Genomic DNA, 18,421 nt, shown 5'->3' with positions numbered 1-18,421 from the left:
TCTAGCCATTTTTGTCTACAAAGCCATTCTTTGGTTTTATGAGACAATGAACTCAGACTCAAACATTCCACATTTTGGTTTCAGTAACAATTTATTCTCTTCTATCTTACTTAAAAGATAACTGCATAAAACAATGGATTGAAAACCATGTTGATGGATGTATAATATATAAACATGTAATTTGTATGACAATAATAACAGACATGTGGAAATTAAAAACACTCCTTCAGCTCTGGCCAGTATATTTCAGTGGTTAGAGCATCAGCCCTCACATGGTAGGGCTGAAGGTTCAATTCCTGGGCAAGGGCAAGTCTGAGCTGTAGATTCAATCCCCAGCCCAGTCAAGGTGCACGTGGGAGGCAACCAGTCAATATGTCTCTCTCAGATTGATCTTTCTCTCTTTCTCTTTTCCTTTTCTTCCCTCCTTCCCTTCCACTCTCCCTAAAATCAATGGGAAAAATATTCTCAGGTGAAGATTAACAAAAACAAACATCAAAGATGAAAAAATACATTGAGATTAATGAAAATGAGGCACAACAGTTCAAAATGTATGGAGTTCAACTAAATCAGGGTTTACATGGAAATGTATAGCTATAAAAATGTATAGTTATGAAAGAACAGATATAAATAAAATAGTGAATTGTAAAACAAAATAAAACATAAAACTAGCAGTTGATTCTTTGAAAAGATCAACAAAATTGCAAAACTTTACCTAAACTGAATAAGAGATAGAGAAATGTTTAATTATTAAATCATGGATAAAATAGGGGACATTACTGCCAACCTTATAAAAATAAGATGGATTATAAAGGAATACTATAAATAATTATATGCTATCAATTTAGGTATCCATTTGGGATGGACAAAGTCACTAACTACGGACACTGACTCAAGAAGCAATGGAAATCTTAACAGACCAATAAAAAGTAAAGAGTGATTAGTAATCTAAAAACTTTCCATAAAGTAATGCCTATGTTCCCTTAACTTTACTGATGAATTCTACTGAGATTTTAAAGGAAACGTAATATCAATATTTCACAAAAATCTTTCATAGGTTACAGCGAATAGTTCCCATCTTATTCTACAAAGCCAGCATTACCTTGTTACTCAAACCAGACAAAGATATCACAAGAAAACTACAGACCAATGTCCCTTACAAATATAGATGAAAATTTTGCACATTATACTAACAAAGCAAATATAGCAACCTATTAAAAGGAGTATGGACCATGACCAAATGAGGCTTGTCTAAAGAAGTTCAGGTGAATTAAAATCAGAAAAGCATTTGATGTAATACATTATGCTAGTAGAATAAGGGAAAAAATTACATACTCTTTTCAATAGATGCAGAAAAAATACTTGATAAAAGTCAATAGCCCTTCATGATAAAACATTCACCTAACTAGGAATATAAATGACCTTCTTCTGTAACACAATAATAAGCCTCTCCAAAACAACAACAACAAAACAACAATGATAACATCTTATTTCATGATGAAAGACTGAAAGCACATTTTTTAAGAGCAAAGGCAACAATGTCCTCTCTTGTCAGTTCTATTCAATTTTGTACTGGAGGTTCTTGCCAAGGTAAATAAGCAACTAAATGAAATAAAAATCATGATTAAAAAAAAAAAAAAATAAAAACATCTTTCTTCTCAGATAAAATAATTTTATTATATATAATCTTAAGAAATCTATAAGAATCTACTAATCTAATAAAAATGTTTCTTCGGTTTCATGATATAAGTTCACTACACAAATATAAATTGTATTTCTATACATAAGCAATGGAACATTTGAAAATAAACATAAGGAATTATTCCATGTAATAATAAAATCAAATATAATAGATAACTTAGCTATAAATTTAGCAGAAAAAGAAATTTAAGAAAGTAGACCTACCTAAATAGTATGGTATTTAATATTCATTGATTGGAAGACTGAAAAAAAAAAAAAAAAACCCTGACAAATTGACCCACAGATTCAGTCCAATCAATATCAGAATCCCAGATACGATTTTGCAGCAATTGAAAAATTAATCCCAAAATTTCTATGGAAATGTAAAAAACTTAAAAAGCCCTCCAAAATCTTAACTATATTAAAAGAAGAACAAAGTCAAATCTTACTACACAGAATATAAAATAAATTTTATATTAAAAAAAGTTATTAATAAAAAAAATCCCAAACAAAATATGGGCAAAATCTTTGAACTGAAATTTATCCAAAGAATGAATATATATATATATATATATATATATATATATATATAGCCAATAAACACATAAAATGTTTTTGAAAATTATTTTTTAGAGATATGCCTATAAAGTACAATGAGATGCTACTTTATATACATTACAATTGTTATAATGAAAAAGAATGGATAATAACAGAAGTTGGAAAAGATGTGGGAAAACTGGTATCCTCATACACTGCTGAGGAGACAGAAAATGGTGTAGCCATTATGAAAACAGCTTGTTTGTTCCTCCATTTGTTAAAGATAGAGTTACCATATGAATCAGTAATACCCCTCTTATGTATATATCCAACAAAATTGTAAATCTACACAAAAATGCATACATGAATGTGCATAGCAGTTTTATTCATAATAGCTAAAAAGTGAAAACAACCTAAATGTCCTTTTATTGATTACTAGAGGCCAGGTGCATGGATTCATGCATGGGTGGGTTCCAGCTGGCCTGCCCCAATTGGGGCTGATCAGGCCAGGCTGGCCGGGGGGAGGGGCTGCAGACATTTGTCTGCTAGTCCTGCCCCCTGGTCAAACTCCTGGTCCAACTCCCGGTGGAGGGGGCAATTTCAATATTAGCCTTTTATCATTTAGGATGTATAAATCAAATGTAGTAAATTCTCACCATGGAATATTATTCAACCATAAAAGAAATGAAGTATTTATACAGGCTATAAAAATAGATAACTATTAAAAAGTGTATGTTGTGTGAGGGAAATCATACATAAAAGGCCACAAATTATGTGATTCTGTTTATATGAAATGTCCCAAACTGGCAATTCCATAGATACAGGAAGTAGAGTAATTGTTATGAAAGGCTAGGGATTTGGGGCAATAAAGAGTGACTGTTCTTCTTGTTCAGGATTTCTTAGGAAGACAAAAATGTTTTGGAATTTGATAATGAGGATGGCTGAGCAAATCTGTTCATATACTCAAAAGTATCTACTCTATATGTTAAAACTTAATTTTATGGTAAGTGAATTTTATCAATTTAAACTAAAAAACACAAAAACAAAAAGAGCCCTCATCATGTATTTAACATACAACATGGTGCCTGGCATTTAGAGAATCTTACAAAATAGCACTAAAGTAATCTTTATCAATTTTTCTGAAACTAACTTAATTGCAAAACATTTATTGAACTGATATTTTATTCAATTTCATACAATATAAAATGTGTTGAAAAAGGCAGGATGTACCAAAATGTGGCTCACAGAACCAAATGCTAAAATGAGCAAACTGTGCTCTTAATTAGTTTAATCCTCTAGGTAGATGCATTGCTCCCTTGTGCTGTAGACTTAAAATGAATATAATGTTCACACACTATTTTATGCAGCAGAATGATGCGATTTTGCAGCAATTGAAAAATTGCTCATTTTTCATTTATTGATAATTATAAAATATTTTGGACAACATAATCATCTTTAGCAATCAAATAATTCATGTGACTTTCTTGTAAAATTATACAAGGATTTTATTTATTTTTTCATATAAATTAAGGAGAGAGGAGCTTAGCTTTCTGGGTCAAAGAAAATATTTTGCATTTGTATTTAATATTTTAAATTTTACTTTAGACTTTAGCCTCTTGTCATGTGAATGTATTATATTAAATTACATAGTCAGTTTTATAATTACACTGTGTACCACAAAGTAGGCACTGATTCACTGTGGGAAATAATATAGTACATTCTAGTTTCTGAAAATATAGAAAATTAGCTCAGGCAGCTTTTGGTTTACACCCAAAACTAATCTTGATGATTACACCAAAGGGAGAGTCATGATATGTGTATGAAAAATTAACATCAAAATTGTAAAAAAATAAATAAATAAATAAATTAGCAAATCAGTAATCAGTTGCAGCTTCCTCAGTGAGACAGAAATTCAAGGAACTGCTTTAGGGAATATCCTGGAGGAAAACTTGGTGTGTGCTGTTTTTATTACCACATATTTTCTTTAGAAGAGCTACTGTGACTTCTACACTTGCAAGCAGTGAAACAGCAGTGCCTACTGAGAGCTTGCCATAATGGGTTAGATAACATCAGGCTACCCTCAGAGCCCAGCTTGGATGGGGAACTGCTAACAGCAGCATCAAACCTGTAGATCCAGACTCCAGACCATTCCTTCCTCATCTCAGCTCCCAGACCCGTGGTAAGGGTATCAGAGATAAGGAAAAAATGCCCAAGGAAATGGATGTGCAAATATAAGTAAATCACCATGTGTCCCTACCTTTTAGGAATAATATCAGGTAGGATGGGCAAAGTTAACTTTCAGGATAAGAGTTTTATGCCGACTTATAATTCCCCTATCCACTATTGAACGTTTGGGGAGGACACAAGAATGGCAAATGCCTCAGTCTGTCATTCAACTAGTTAAACTATCTCATATGTTCACTTGAGTGCACAGTTAAAAATTACATATTTTAGTAGTTATAATGACTGTTAAATAGAATTAGAAGAGGAGAAAAGAAAGGAAGAAAAATAAATGGTGGGAGATGAGGAAGAGGAGGAAAAAGGCAGAGAAGAAACAGGAGGAGATGAAAAGGCTAACAGGAAGAAGAGAAAAGGAAAGAACTTGTCAAGGAGTAGGGGGAAGAAAAGGAAGAAGATAATCACCAATTCTATCTAATAAAGAGGGAATATGCTAATTGAAGTTTACACTGTCACAAAGATGGTGGCTCCCACAGCCAATAAGGAGGGAATATGCTAATTGACTGCCCTGCCCTCAAAGATGGCAGCACCCAGTCCCATCATCCCCACTGGGGCTGCAGGTGCGTGCACCTGCCTCCTGAGTCCCCCAGTTCCCTCAGCCGCCCAGCTGCCCAGGGCTGGCTCGAGGACCAGACAAGCCTCAGATAGCTGCTGCCCAGCTGCTTAGGGTGCCTGAGGCTCAGGTAACCAGAGCTGGCTGAGGCTTGTGCTGCTGGCAGTGGCAGTAGCAGAGGTATAATGGGGCATTCTCTTCCCCTGATCACTGGGTCACCTCCCACCCCTGAGGGCTTCTGGACTGTGAGAAGGGGGGCAGGCCGGGCTGAATTTTCATGCACCAGACCTCTAGCAATAAATAAAAAAGAAGACAACAATTTGTAAAAGGTATAATAAATTGTCTCACAGAGAAAAGGAAGTTATTGATAATATTAAAAAGAAGAAAATAATTATAATTTATTGCCAAGTAGGAACATGATCTCACTCATGTGAAATCTAAACAAAAGGAATTTTTAGGGGTGAAATAGACAGGGTTAGAAAATTTTAGGAATTAAGAGGTCCATGGGAAAAGCACTGGGTTCCAAAGCTGCAAAGGGTACATTTTCATAACAAGGGAGTTGGGAGAGGCATTACATTTCCATAAGATAAAGGAAGGGGGAGTAGCAAAAGATCATATTTACAGAATAAAGAGGAGGAAGAAAGTCCAGAGGGAATTGGAGAACAATGAGGGAGGAGTGCCTCATAAGTCCCATGTGAGGTTTTGACCTTTGAGCTCAGGAGTTACTATGGTGACCAAATATAAGGGAAATATTGACCAATCAGAGTGGATATCAAGACACAAAGAACTGCACCTTTATAAACCATGGAAAAAGGAATTTGGTGGGACTCTTTCCCCTCTCCACATGGGAGTCTGTGCTGTGGGATTCTCTCTCTCTCTCCCCACATGGAAGTCTGTTCTTGTTCTTCAATAAATTTCTCCTTTACCATCTTCCATCCGTGGTTTCATTCTTGGATTCCAATGGACAAAGAGCCCAGGAAAAGCCATTCTGCCCAGGGAACACTACGCATTCCAGTCCAAAATTCCAGTATCATAAACTGATGAACAAAATAGATTCAGAGACATAGAAGCATGGAACAGACTGTGGAAGAGCAAAATAAATCTCAGAGGGAAGGCAAGGGTGGGTAACTGGGTGGGAAGAGATTAATCCAAGAATTTATATGCATACATATATGCATAACCCATGACACAGACATTAGTGTGGTGAAGGCTTGTGGTGAGGAGAGGGCAGGCTAGAAGGGGTCAAGAAGGAAAATAAGAAGACATATGTAATACTTTGAACAATAAAGGTAAATTAAAAAAAATTAAAAAAAACAAATTGAGATCAATATATACAATTAATATCATGGTACATACAGATTAAGATCACTTTGAAAGGCTGGATATTACAATTATGTATCAAATAAATAAAAAAATTAAGTTTATAAGACATGATATATTGCATCTATGTAAATAGAAGTTCCTAGAAGAGAGAAGATAAATCAAAGACTAATATGCTATATTGAAGGAGCAAGAATCGCAGGCTGAGGATGTTAATTGCATTTCAGTATGATACATAATGCTGAACTTCCTGAGATGCAACTGATCATAAAGAATGTGATTGGTCCTAAAGGAAGCACTCTGGTTCATCAGAGAACATACATGTGTCTTGTGTTACTACTGAAAGGATTTAGAGATAAGGAAAGGCAGTTAGGGAAGGGTCCATGGGAAAGGAATGCATGCGTGATGGGTCAGAGATAGTTCCAAGCAGCCAGATAGTTTATTTTATTTTTTTATTTTTATTTTTTAAATATATATTTTATTGATTTTTTACAGAGAGGAAGAGAGAGGGATAGAGAGTTAGAAACATCGATTAGCTGCCTCCTGCATGTGTGTGCTCACACTCACACCCACACACACCCAATTGGGGATGTGCCTGCAACCAAGGTACATGCCTTTAACCAGAATCAAACTTGGGACCCTTCATTCTGTAGGCTGACGCTCTATCCACTGAGCCAAACCAGTCAGAGCCAGATAGTTTATTTTACATACACAGAGGACAGAAGTATGTAACAAGACTAGAGGCCCACTGCACAAAATTTGTGCATGGATAGGGTCGCTATGCCTGGCCAGTGATCAAGGCCAATAGGGGCCTTCCTTTCTTGGCTGCCACCTGCTGGCCAGTGCCTTCCTTTGTTTTGTGCCACCCCCTGGTGGTCAGCACATGTCATAGTGAGTGGTTAAACTCCTGGTTGGTCGAACTCCTGAGGGGACAGTTTGCACATTAGCTTTTTATTGTATAGGATAAGGGAGAGAAGATAAGGTGAAGCACTGGGTGAGCTTTGAAACTTTGATAACATCCCTCTTTTCCCTCCATGGACCCGATCCATGCAGGGAAAAGGGGGAAGTTGAAAAAAAACACAGGGGACATAAAATGAGGAAGGCTTCAATTAGAAAGTAGCACATATAGACAAAGAAGCTGCCAGCATCTATAAACCCACAGACAAAAAGATTTCACTGGTTATCCATTTGGGAACCCCTCCCCATGTGGTAGTCTGCATACATTTGCAATAAATTTCCACATTTTTGCTTAAAATCCATTGTCCAAGAATTTTATTCTTCAAATTCTATGAGAGAAGAACATGGATCCAGCTTGCCGCTCAGGGCAGCACTATCAATCTAGCTTCAATTGATTGGACCTGGATTGGCATCCATGTCAAAGGCAGCTTTATATCTACAGGACATTGCTAGCTCTGTATGAGATGCTCTGAAATGAGAATTTGATGCCTTAAGCTGTGATATTACCTACTAATTCAATCAGATCAGCTCTTGGGGAGTTCTGTAGTAGAGGGTTTTTTTAAAACACTGAACAAAACAGAAAACTCCTAGGAAGTAAAACACGTAAGAACCTGACAGCATGCTGTAACAGGAGAGGTGGTCCACCTGATGATAGAAGTGAAAGAAAACAACAGAGTACAAAACAGGAGGAGAGGCTTCGTCATGAAAATAGTCAACTATTGAGAACTACTAAAACCTGTGAAAAAGCTAAATTATATTTTGATGTTGTGATACTTGGCACATGTAACTTTTTATGGAGTCTTATTTCCACATCACCCTCTACAATGAACTCGTTAACAAATAAGACAAAGCAAAAGACATTATGTGAGATTACCTTCCTGCTCAGCTCTGGTGCTGGTGTAATAGAATTTGAGGCAAAGAGGATTTAGTATACTTGAAGCACATGAAATTATACTGCTTAAGGTGTATTCTTGGTGAAACATTTTCATGTATATTCTCTTGACATGTAAATAGCCTACATAATTGAACCTTAATAGAAATGAATTAAATTTTCTAAATCAAAAAAAGGAGAGTCATTAAATTTTAAATAGTCCAATCCACACTGCATATTCTCTATATTCCCCCAAACAGGAGCATAGAATGTTAGTTAACTAATAAAAACAACACATAGGCAGGGGTCTTCAAACTACGGCCCGAGGGCCACATGCAGCCCCCAGGGGAGTCTGATCCTGCCCGCCAGGTTTTTTGGGCAGTGAGCGCAGCCAAGGTGTTACAGTAGGAATTAGTAGTTCATATAGTCCGGCCCTCCAGCTCTCTGAGGGACCGTGATCTGGCCCCCACTTTAAAAAGTTTGAGGACCCCTGATAGAGCTTTTATATGGATATGAAAGCCAAAATGCTCTAATTTATTTGGGAAGAAAACCATAGAAGAAAACCTTGTATATGCATTAATATTATCTGGGGAAAATAATTTGATATTCATGTTTTTCATATTCTAATTTGGTTCTATATGATTTAAATAATTTATATGGCTTTTATATAAAACACAGAATTTTAGAACTTAAACTTTCTCAGACATTTATTATCTATAGTAATAAAAGGGTAATGTGCTAATTAGACCAGACATCTTTCAGAAGACCTTCCAGACATCCTTCTGGACAAAGGCATGGTAGCAAAGCCTAGGCAGTTAGGGACGTTAAGGCTGGTAGGGGAGAGAAGTTGGGGGTGATTAGGCCAGCAGGGGAGAGCCATTAGGGGGATCAGGCCAGCAGGCAGGTGAGTGATTAGGAGCCAGTGTTCCTGGATTGTGAGAGGGTCCCAGATTGGAGAGGATGCAGGCCCAGCTGAGGGAGCCCCCCTATGAATTTCATGTACTGGGCCTCTAGTTATTTTATAATTTACTAATGAGCAAACTGATGAAAAGGAGGTAAAAAAAGATGATAATAAAGATAAGTTGATTTAGTTCATCTGTTTTAATAATTTATTTTTTATTTTCACTTGGATTGATAGTAGACAAGAATGAGGAATGCAGTTTTGGAGAACTTAAAGTTAAATTATCCTATATAATAAAACCCCAATATGCAAATCAACTGAACAGCAGAATGACTGGTCACTATGACACTCACTGACCACGAGGTGGCAGACACTCAATGCATGAACTGCCCCCGTTTGGGGCCAGTGAGTGGGTGGTACCAGGCCACCAGCCAAGGGGGGTACCAGTGGCCTCGCGTCCCCCCAATTGTCACACCCACTTGCTGTTCATCCCACAGTTCAGCCCTGATTACCAGCCAAGCCTAGAGACCCTACCCTATATATTGGGAACAGTCTCTTTGGTTTAAAACTAAAAACTGCAAGGCTACTCTATTACTGAAAAAACAGGATGATGCAGCGATGACATGCATGAACTTTGGCTTGCACATGTTGTCATCAGCCCTGATTCTCATACTTATAACTGTGTGACAAAGCCAATTTTTTAACTTCTCTTTGCTTAAGTTTTTCCACCCATTGAGATGGGGAAAATGGTACTACTGCCTCAGAAGGATCATATTATATACTACTTTTTATAATTAGGGCAAAAAAATGTAGCTGCCCATACAACAGTAAGATGCCTTTCGCCTGTATGAAAAGTATGGTCACTGGTACATGCATTGTCCTGGATTTACAAGAGGGATGTCCAACTGCCAGTTTAGGTCAGACATCCCTTAGGTGTCCTGGATTGTGAGAGAGTGCAGATCGGGCTGAAGGCCCCCTTCCCCCTGCTGTGCACGATTTCATGCACTGGGCCTCTATTCAGTAATATTTGTTTTTGAAATGCTCTCTAATTTTGCTTGCCTATTAATGTCTAAATCAATGGATTTGCAATTACACCCTGATTCTCTCTAATGTGTATATTCAAAGTATATGAAAGACACTTAGTTAATTCTGTCATATTCTAGAACTTCAAAAAAAGTAATTTCTTTTCATATAATCCCCATGATACAAAGTGAAAATTTAATAACTGATAGTCTTTATTAAATTCCTCTTTTTTTAAAATACTAGTATGGGACTTGACAATTATCATTGTTAGATTTTTTTAATCTACTTAATGACCTTGAATTGGTAATGAACCAGGAAACTAAGGCTCATAATTTAATTTCTGACCCCTAATCATGTCAATATTAAATAGTAGATTCAAGACAAGACTCACAATCAGATCTTATGATATAAGTGTAGTTCTCTTATCTTCAGGTTACTCCACAGTAAAGATCAAGTGAATCCTATCATATTGACCTCTGATAATAGCTAAGGAGTCACTTTTTCTCTAAAACTATATGGTCCTCTCCCCATGGATTTTCCAAGATGGAACAATTTAATGCAAAGATATAACTAGACCTGTTTATCCAGTAATGTGGAGTGAGTCTTCTTAATCCACATTAACTATTTCTTTTTCTGAGCTATATTGCTCTGGCCTCTCCATGATGGCACTACATTTGTTATATCAAATTTCACATATTAAATGAATGTCAAATTGTGAACGCTTTGTGGATAGTTTGAGGTTTATTCATTTTGGTATCATTAACTTCTCTCAACCATTAAATGCACATTGATCAACACAGGAAAATGCCAAGAACTTTAAAACAATGTTTTACATAAGCCCTGGCATACCTAAAATTAATAATAATTAATAACAAAAATACCATGCTTTTATATATATTTTCACTATTAATAAAAATATTTCTAAAAGTAATATCAATAAAGTAAGAAATCTTACCTAGACCATGTCTATGTGTTGACATCGGTGGTAAGACAGTCCAAGTCTTTGTTTTAGGGTTGTAACATTCAACAGTGTTCAATGTCTTTAAGCCATCTCGACCTCCAATTACAAAGAGTTTGTCATCAATAACAGCCACCCCAAACTGCAGTCTTCGGCCATTCATCATCCCTGCCTGGATCCACAAATTTGTTCTGAGGTTATATTTCTCTATGGTTGTAGCTCCTGATAAAACAAAATCATATAGTCACCATTTACTACTAAAATATACAACTTGATCAAGTTGTACAAATCATTAGTAGTGTAAATTTAGGATGTGAAAATGTTCTTGTCATGTTCATTTTTCTTAAAGAAAACATGTCAGAAAAATAAAGGGAGTAGTAATTTAACTATCACTATATTTTCTCTACCTGGTGGATACTAATTATCAAATAGACACAAATGTTCAGCTTTTTTGAATTACATACTGGTGCCATGTTAAAATATCAGTTAAGTAGAATCATTTGGGGCATAATACAGTTCTACCAGTAGATTTTATAATTTCCCTCTATCACTGTTTGCCTTTTAAAAAGTATAGCATAATCGTAGCCTGAAAAAATTAAACTTTTTAATGCCTAAGCTGTACATGTTATATATGTAATTCTGAGAATAAAGAAGAGTGATTTTAATAAATTACTAACAATGTTTCTCTTTAAATTTGTCTTATGCATTAAAAACAAAAACTTTTGAAAGTCAATTTTAAGATATGCAAACAAATATCAGTTATTCTTGTTTTGTTTTAATCCTCACCTGAGGATATTTTTTCCATTGATTTTCAGAGAGTGAAAAGGAAGGAGGAAGAAGGAAGAGAGAGAGAGAAGAGAAAGAGAGAAAGAAAGAGAGAGATCCACTGAGATAGACACATCGATTGGTGTTTCCTGCACTTGCCCATATTGGGGTGTTGCGGGGGTAAGGGCGGAGAGAAAACCTGCAATGCCCTTGACTGAGAATTATTGAATGCAGGCTGATGCTCTGACCACTGAGCCAAACCAACCAGGGCAGTGTGATGCTTCTTTTTCTTTTTTTTTTAATTTAATATTTTAAAAATATGTATTTGGAGAATACTTCAAAAGAATTTAGAGATATATGATGATCTATCTTTATCAATCATATTACAATCTTTCCTAAAAGCTTTTTATGTATAGAGCCGCGATGCATGAAATTTGTGCCTTCCTTCCCCCGGCTGCCTGCATTGGCTTCCCTCTGGCACCCAGGACCCAAGCTTCCCTCAGTACTACTATGTATTTAGAGATTGGGTTTTAAAATTTTTTTTTCTAATATTTTACAATTGGGTTTCTAGAGAAATGCAAAATAATTTTATGAATGCCTTGTACAAAGTATCATTATTTTATTCATTGTAATTATATAAGAAAATCATTTTCACATATAAAATAACAAGTTATCTTATTAAAATTTAGTATGATTCTTCCCATTCATTCAAATTGACTTATTTTAATAGTTTTAATTTTTTTTCTTCATGTAGAACTGGCCGCTATTCTGCTGATTTTGCTAATAAAAGTAAATAATTTACTTTTAGTGACCTATTTGAAATAAGTTATGTTCTTTATATAATCTAAGTGATTTTAATTCTATAAAATCTTATATTGATTGATTATCTAATTTGCCAACTTCCCTAAATATTTGATTTTTCTAAGGTTTTAAAGGTAATAATTTTAGTTATTAAGGTGAACCATTATAAATTATACAAATAATTAAAATTATGGCTTTGAATCAGAAGTAGGCATTCTTTTATATATATATATATATATATATATATATATATATATATATATATACATATATGTATTTTTTTAGTTAAATTAATTTAAACCAAACATAATTCTGGATTTTGACATTTTTATTACTACTTCAAACTCCAGCATTAAGCTTTATGATATATTTACATTTATATCTGTACACATAGCTAAATAGCAGTCTATTATTATTTTATAAATGGATTCTATTTACAGCAGGCAGAAATGTAAATATTGATTACACAAAAATTATCGTTATGACTATAAGAATTTTTCAATGCCATCTTTAAAAAATTATCTAAAAAGTAAAAACTTTTATTCCTGCTTAACAAATATTTTCTCTGCAATGATACTTTTCATATAACTGGATAAATGTTATCCTAAAGCTATTTTTGTAAAGTATGTAGGAACATAAAATTCAATGTAAACTTAATCTATAAAAAATACATAGCCGGGCTGGGTTGTCTCAATGATTGAACATTGACCCATGAACTAAGAGGTTCATGAATAGTTAGATTCCTGGCTAGGAAACATGCCCGGGTTGTGAGCTCAATCCCCAGTAGGGGGTGTGCAGGAGGCAGCAGATCAATAATTCTCATCATTAATGTTTCTATCCCTTCCTTTCCCTTTCTCTCTCTGAAATCAATAAAAGAAGACCAAATACTGAAAAAAAGATCATTGCTTGTTAGCTTATATTTTATTATATAAACACTTGTAAACTTATTCAAGAACAATATTTTTAATGTGAGATGTTTAACTGAAACTGTTAAAACATATTTCACGGTAATATAGCTCATTTCGTTTTTTCAATATTGATTTTATTCATAAGATCTATTATGTTTCTCAAATTTATAATAATAAAAGTGTAATATGCTAATGAGACCAGATATCCTTCCTGAGGAAGCCAGGGCCAAGCTGAGGCTCCCACTCCTATGCACAAATTTTGTGTGCTGGGCCTCTAGTATAAGTCTAATATAATAAAAATGGCTGTTCCAATTAATGAAAAACATTTTATTATTCAAAAGAAGCAATGTTTTGATAGCTAGGTATCCTTTAGAAATATATGAATAAGTAAACTTGGACTCTGCCTATTCTTTACACTAGAATAACCTTAGCTGAACTAATAACTCAAGTATAACACACATGGCCACAGAACTCACCAAGTGTTTGATTCTCTTTCCAGGGCTCCAATAAATAAACAGAGTCAGGGACAGATTGATTTCCCTGATACTTAAAAATCTTTTTTTATAAAACAAGAAGTAAATATACAGATCTATAATTGATTTATGCTACAATTGTAGAGTTGAAACTTACATACTTTTATTAACCAATGTCACCCCAATAAATTAAATAATTATTTCAAAAAAGCGGTAAATTGGAAACATTAAATAGAAATAGGCTAATTATGTGAGTAGGCAATTAACATGAAAGCTATGGTCATGACATGCAAACTTCAGAAATGTATTTATGCTTTCCAAACAATTAAATAATTCTAAAATATTTCTAAAAGGGTTAGAAAGAGGAAATAATGAACAACATAAACTGATGAACAAAAGCAGATCCAGAGAACGAGAAGCAGCGATCAGACTCTCAAACCTCAGAGGGAAAGTAAGAGAGGGTGGGGGTGAGGGGAAGAGATCAACCAAAGGACTTGTGTGCATGCATATGGGCCTAGCCAGTGACCATGGACAACAAGGGGGTGGGGGCATATGTAGGGGTTTGGGATGGGAATGGGGGGATAAGGACAATTATGTGAGACCATAATTAATAAAATAAATTAATTAAAAAGAAAATGTAATATTGTGATGTTGACATCAAAACCAGCTGGCTCCCCTGGCCAGTGTGGCTCACTTGGTTGCAGTGTCTTTCTCTTGCACAAAAATGAGTTTGTTTGGATTCTAGGGCAGAGTTAGGGCACATACCTAGGTTGTGGGTTCAATCTCTGATTGGGCAGGTATGAGAAGCAACCAATTGAGGTTTTTCATGTCTTTCTAAAAAAAAATCAGTAAACATATCCTCATGCAAAGATTTAAAAAGCTAAAAACAAAACAAAATAAACAGCTGGATGACATTAAATTGATGCAACTTTTTGGGAGGTGTGAAGTGTGTGTGTGTGTGTGTGTGTGTGTGTGTGTGTGTTCATTGTGTGTTTTAAAATACATAGTAAATTTAAAAAATGGGGTACTTGAGTTTTTTATTTTATTTTTAATTTCCTATTTTATATATTTTGCCAAAAATATGTCTTAGTTTTATAATTAAAATACTAATTTGTTATATTTAAAGACAGCTTTTGATATTGCTAATAATATCCTAAGAAATGGATTTTTTTGGAAAGTTAAGTTAAAGATGGTAGTGTTCTGATCACCATTACTTCCAACAATATATACAAAAGCCTAAATGACCAAACAACTGAATGGCCAAAAGACTGGTCAACCAGTTGCTATGATGTGCACTGACCACCAGGGGGAAGACACTCAATGCAGAAGCTTCTCCCTGGTGGTCAGCGCGCTCCAACAGCGAGACTGCCGCTCAGCTGACTGACCCGTCCCAGTGGCCCACCAGCCACTCCCTCCCTCAATAGTCCTCCTGCTGGTCCAATCTCTAGAGAACAGGCCAGGCACCAAAGGACAGATGCCACTGGCATGATCCCGACAGCACCACCAACCTCCTGGAAGTCAGCCTCAGGCACTCATTCCTAGATGCTCCTCAAGGAAGAAAGGATATAAAAGCAACTGCCAGGTGGCTTCTGGCTACCCGCATGAACATCAGTGGTTCGGATGAACCTGCATCCTGGGCTGGCAAGGGCATTCAACCACCTGCCCAGTATCTATTCCTTTCCCTCCATCCCTAATTGCATCCTGACCCCCACACCCTCCTTGGGATGGGCACCAGGCACAGGTCTCATGGCTGGTGAGCACTGCTGTGGCAAAGGCCTCTCCTGATCAGGACTAACAGGGTGTGAGCCTATGGCAGGTGCAGCAGTGCCGGGATGAGTGGGAGTGGCAGGCGGGAGCAGCAGGCACAATGGACTGTCAGTTTCAGCCCAATCCCTGCAGGCCATGCTGAGGGACCCCATGAATCCATGCACGGAGCCTCTAGTAATAAAATAACTTTATAGCAAAAGAATACATATTATAGTATTATTACAAGTATATATATATATATTTTATATTAATATATGTTCCCTGAACATAAACTCATACAAATTGATATTTTTAAATTAAACATTTAGTTTCATAACTAATATTTGCCAAAATGAACCATGCCCTTGCTATTTACAGTATCTCTCTCCCCCCACCCCACCCCTGCCCCTTATCCACAGGGAATGCATTCCTAAACAGCCTATGGATGCCAAAACCATAGAGAGTATGGAAATCTATATATTCTACACAAGAGGCCTGGTGCACAATCCATGCACCAGTGGAGTGCCTCAGGCTGGCCTGCACCCTCTTATAATCTGGTAACCCTCGGGTCAAAACAGGCAGTCTGACATCCCTCGAGGGATGCAGTGGTGTGCAAAGTGGCAGGTGGCTGAGGAGGAGCCCGAGTCCTGGGCCGGTGCCACACCACTCTCCTTCATCCCTGTCCCTCTGTGTCTGCCACCACTGCCACTCAGTAGTGTTGCCACAAAGGTGGGTAAGCCTCACACCACCACAGTTGCGCTTCTGGCATCTGGTGTCTGTTAGCTGAGTAGTGCTCCCGCAGTGGGAGTGCACTGCCCACCAGGGAGCAGATCCGGCATTGAGCGTCTGCTCCCTGGTGATCAGTGCACGTCATAGCAACCAGTCGACCAGTCATTCGGTCATTTGGTTGTTGGTCTTTCAATCCTTCAGTCGCTTAGGCTTTTATATATATATATAGATATTGTGATGAAAGCTGTGCCAATGTCTCCCTTTCTCTCTCTCTCTGATAACCCATTTGATAATTGAGAAGGCTGCTAAGTGACTAATGGGTGCGTAGCAGAGTGTGGAGATGCAGGACGAGGGGTTGATTCATGTCCTGGGCAGAATGGAGGAGGATGGTACAAGATTCCACCACACTACTCAGCACAGCATGTGATTTAGAAGTTATGAAATGTTTATTTATGAAATTTTTTATTTAATATTTTCAGGCCATGGTTGACCACAGGTAACTGAAACTGTGAAAGCAAAACTTTAGATAAGGGGGGAATGATGTAGATTATTATTAAAATACCTTAGGTTCCAACAAACACTTTTCACATAATTATATTAGAATTTTTCTAGCTTTCATTAAAAATATGGGCACTGGTGAATAAAATATTAAATGCCTATAGTGATATTTGGGTTCTAGTTCTAGTACTACTGACTGTATGGCAGAAACAAAATCATTAAAATGTCTCTTCATAAGTGCAGTTAAAGAACAAGAGTTCTCCATTTAAACTATAAACTCTTGGAAAATACACTTTTGCCTTTTTCATAAACCAGCATCCACCCTTACTAAGATATATAAATTGAAAGCTCTCAGGGATCTACTGATATTTATTCATTTCAAAGTGAACGCTTAAATTAGTAACATGTTAGGTAAAAGTATAATGACTTCTACTTATCTTTAAATCGTTTACTTCTTATTTTCTGAGATTCTCTAACATAGCAGTAATTTAAACTAGCCCTGAGGAGTCTTTTTCATTGCCAGAGAAGAGCCACACACTGGAGGATTAAGATCGGGAATGCATGAGACATATGCACAAACACACATACAGGCTTTTCCCCCTGTGGGTCTGAAGTAATTCTATTCCTGTATATTCATAGGGAGATTGATTTAAAAATAATGTACTAAGTACTCAAGGATTTATAAATATAGTGGTCATTTTATTACAACACACAAAGTTATTATTCAATCCACATTCATCGAAAGACCTACAAAATGTAGAGTGACTTGGCCCAATTCTCTGACTACGAAAAAGTAAACTAAAGTATCGGTAAGCTAAATTTTGAGAAATTTGACCTACAATTTTAACTTTGATCTACCTTCAAAAGAGACACCAGAAATATTAGCAGCCTAGATAGTCACTGAGCTTCGTCTCTTTCTAGTGAAGCTGACGCTACAAAAGAAAACTTTGCTGATAGATCATTCACTTTTCACCTGAGAGAGCCTTTTTTCACTTTTCAATGAAGTCATGACTTCTGGGATCTGAAACTTTCTTGTCTGCTGACTCCCTGGAAATAATATAAACAATTGAAATTTAACTTGACAATGAGCATATTTTTTTTTCTGATTCTAAACATTTTTAAATAAATAGATGCTTCAACTTTATTTAGTTTTTCCTTAAGATCCTTGGGGAAGTATGGTTCTTCCCTAGAAAATCCCTTAGTGGCCCAGTAAGGAGACATCTTTTCCATAAAGCAATTCTTTGTGTCTGTAAAAACAAACCCGGCTCAGCAAACCCAGCTCCGGCTGACATGATGCCATTCATGGTTTTCAGTAGTTTCTAGGGCTCTGTATGAACTGATGACCTTGAACTGGTAATCTCTAAGGATACACTTCAAGTTCAAAAATGAAGTACTGAAGTGGAACCAAAGTGACTGAACGGAGTTACTGAGGCAGACATTCCAAAGGGCAAAGATGAAGGAGTAGG

General features: G+C 36.2%; 1 protein-coding gene across 2 annotated transcripts in view; it reads right to left on the bottom strand.

Moving 5' to 3' along the window:
* KLHL1 (kelch like family member 1) overlaps nucleotides 1-18,421 on the bottom strand; it is a gene marked incomplete at its 5' end in the record, with an annotated part of 314,402 nt that overhangs the window by 62,941 nt on the left and 233,040 nt on the right. For both annotated transcript variants that reach the window (XM_084879715.1, XM_084879716.1), the window contains one exon: nucleotides 11,033-11,257. In XM_084879715.1, coding sequence (XP_084735841.1) covers nucleotides 11,033-11,257 — 225 coding nt within the window. The remainder of the gene's footprint in view (nucleotides 1-11,032; nucleotides 11,258-18,421) is intronic.

Source organism: Pipistrellus hanaki (assembly GCF_964339955.1).
Source record: "Pipistrellus hanaki genome assembly, chromosome: 3".
Taxonomy (NCBI): domain Eukaryota; kingdom Metazoa; phylum Chordata; class Mammalia; order Chiroptera; family Vespertilionidae; genus Pipistrellus; species Pipistrellus hanaki.
Note: the sequence above shows the minus strand (reverse complement) of the source record. Positions and strands in the feature narration are given on the sequence as shown.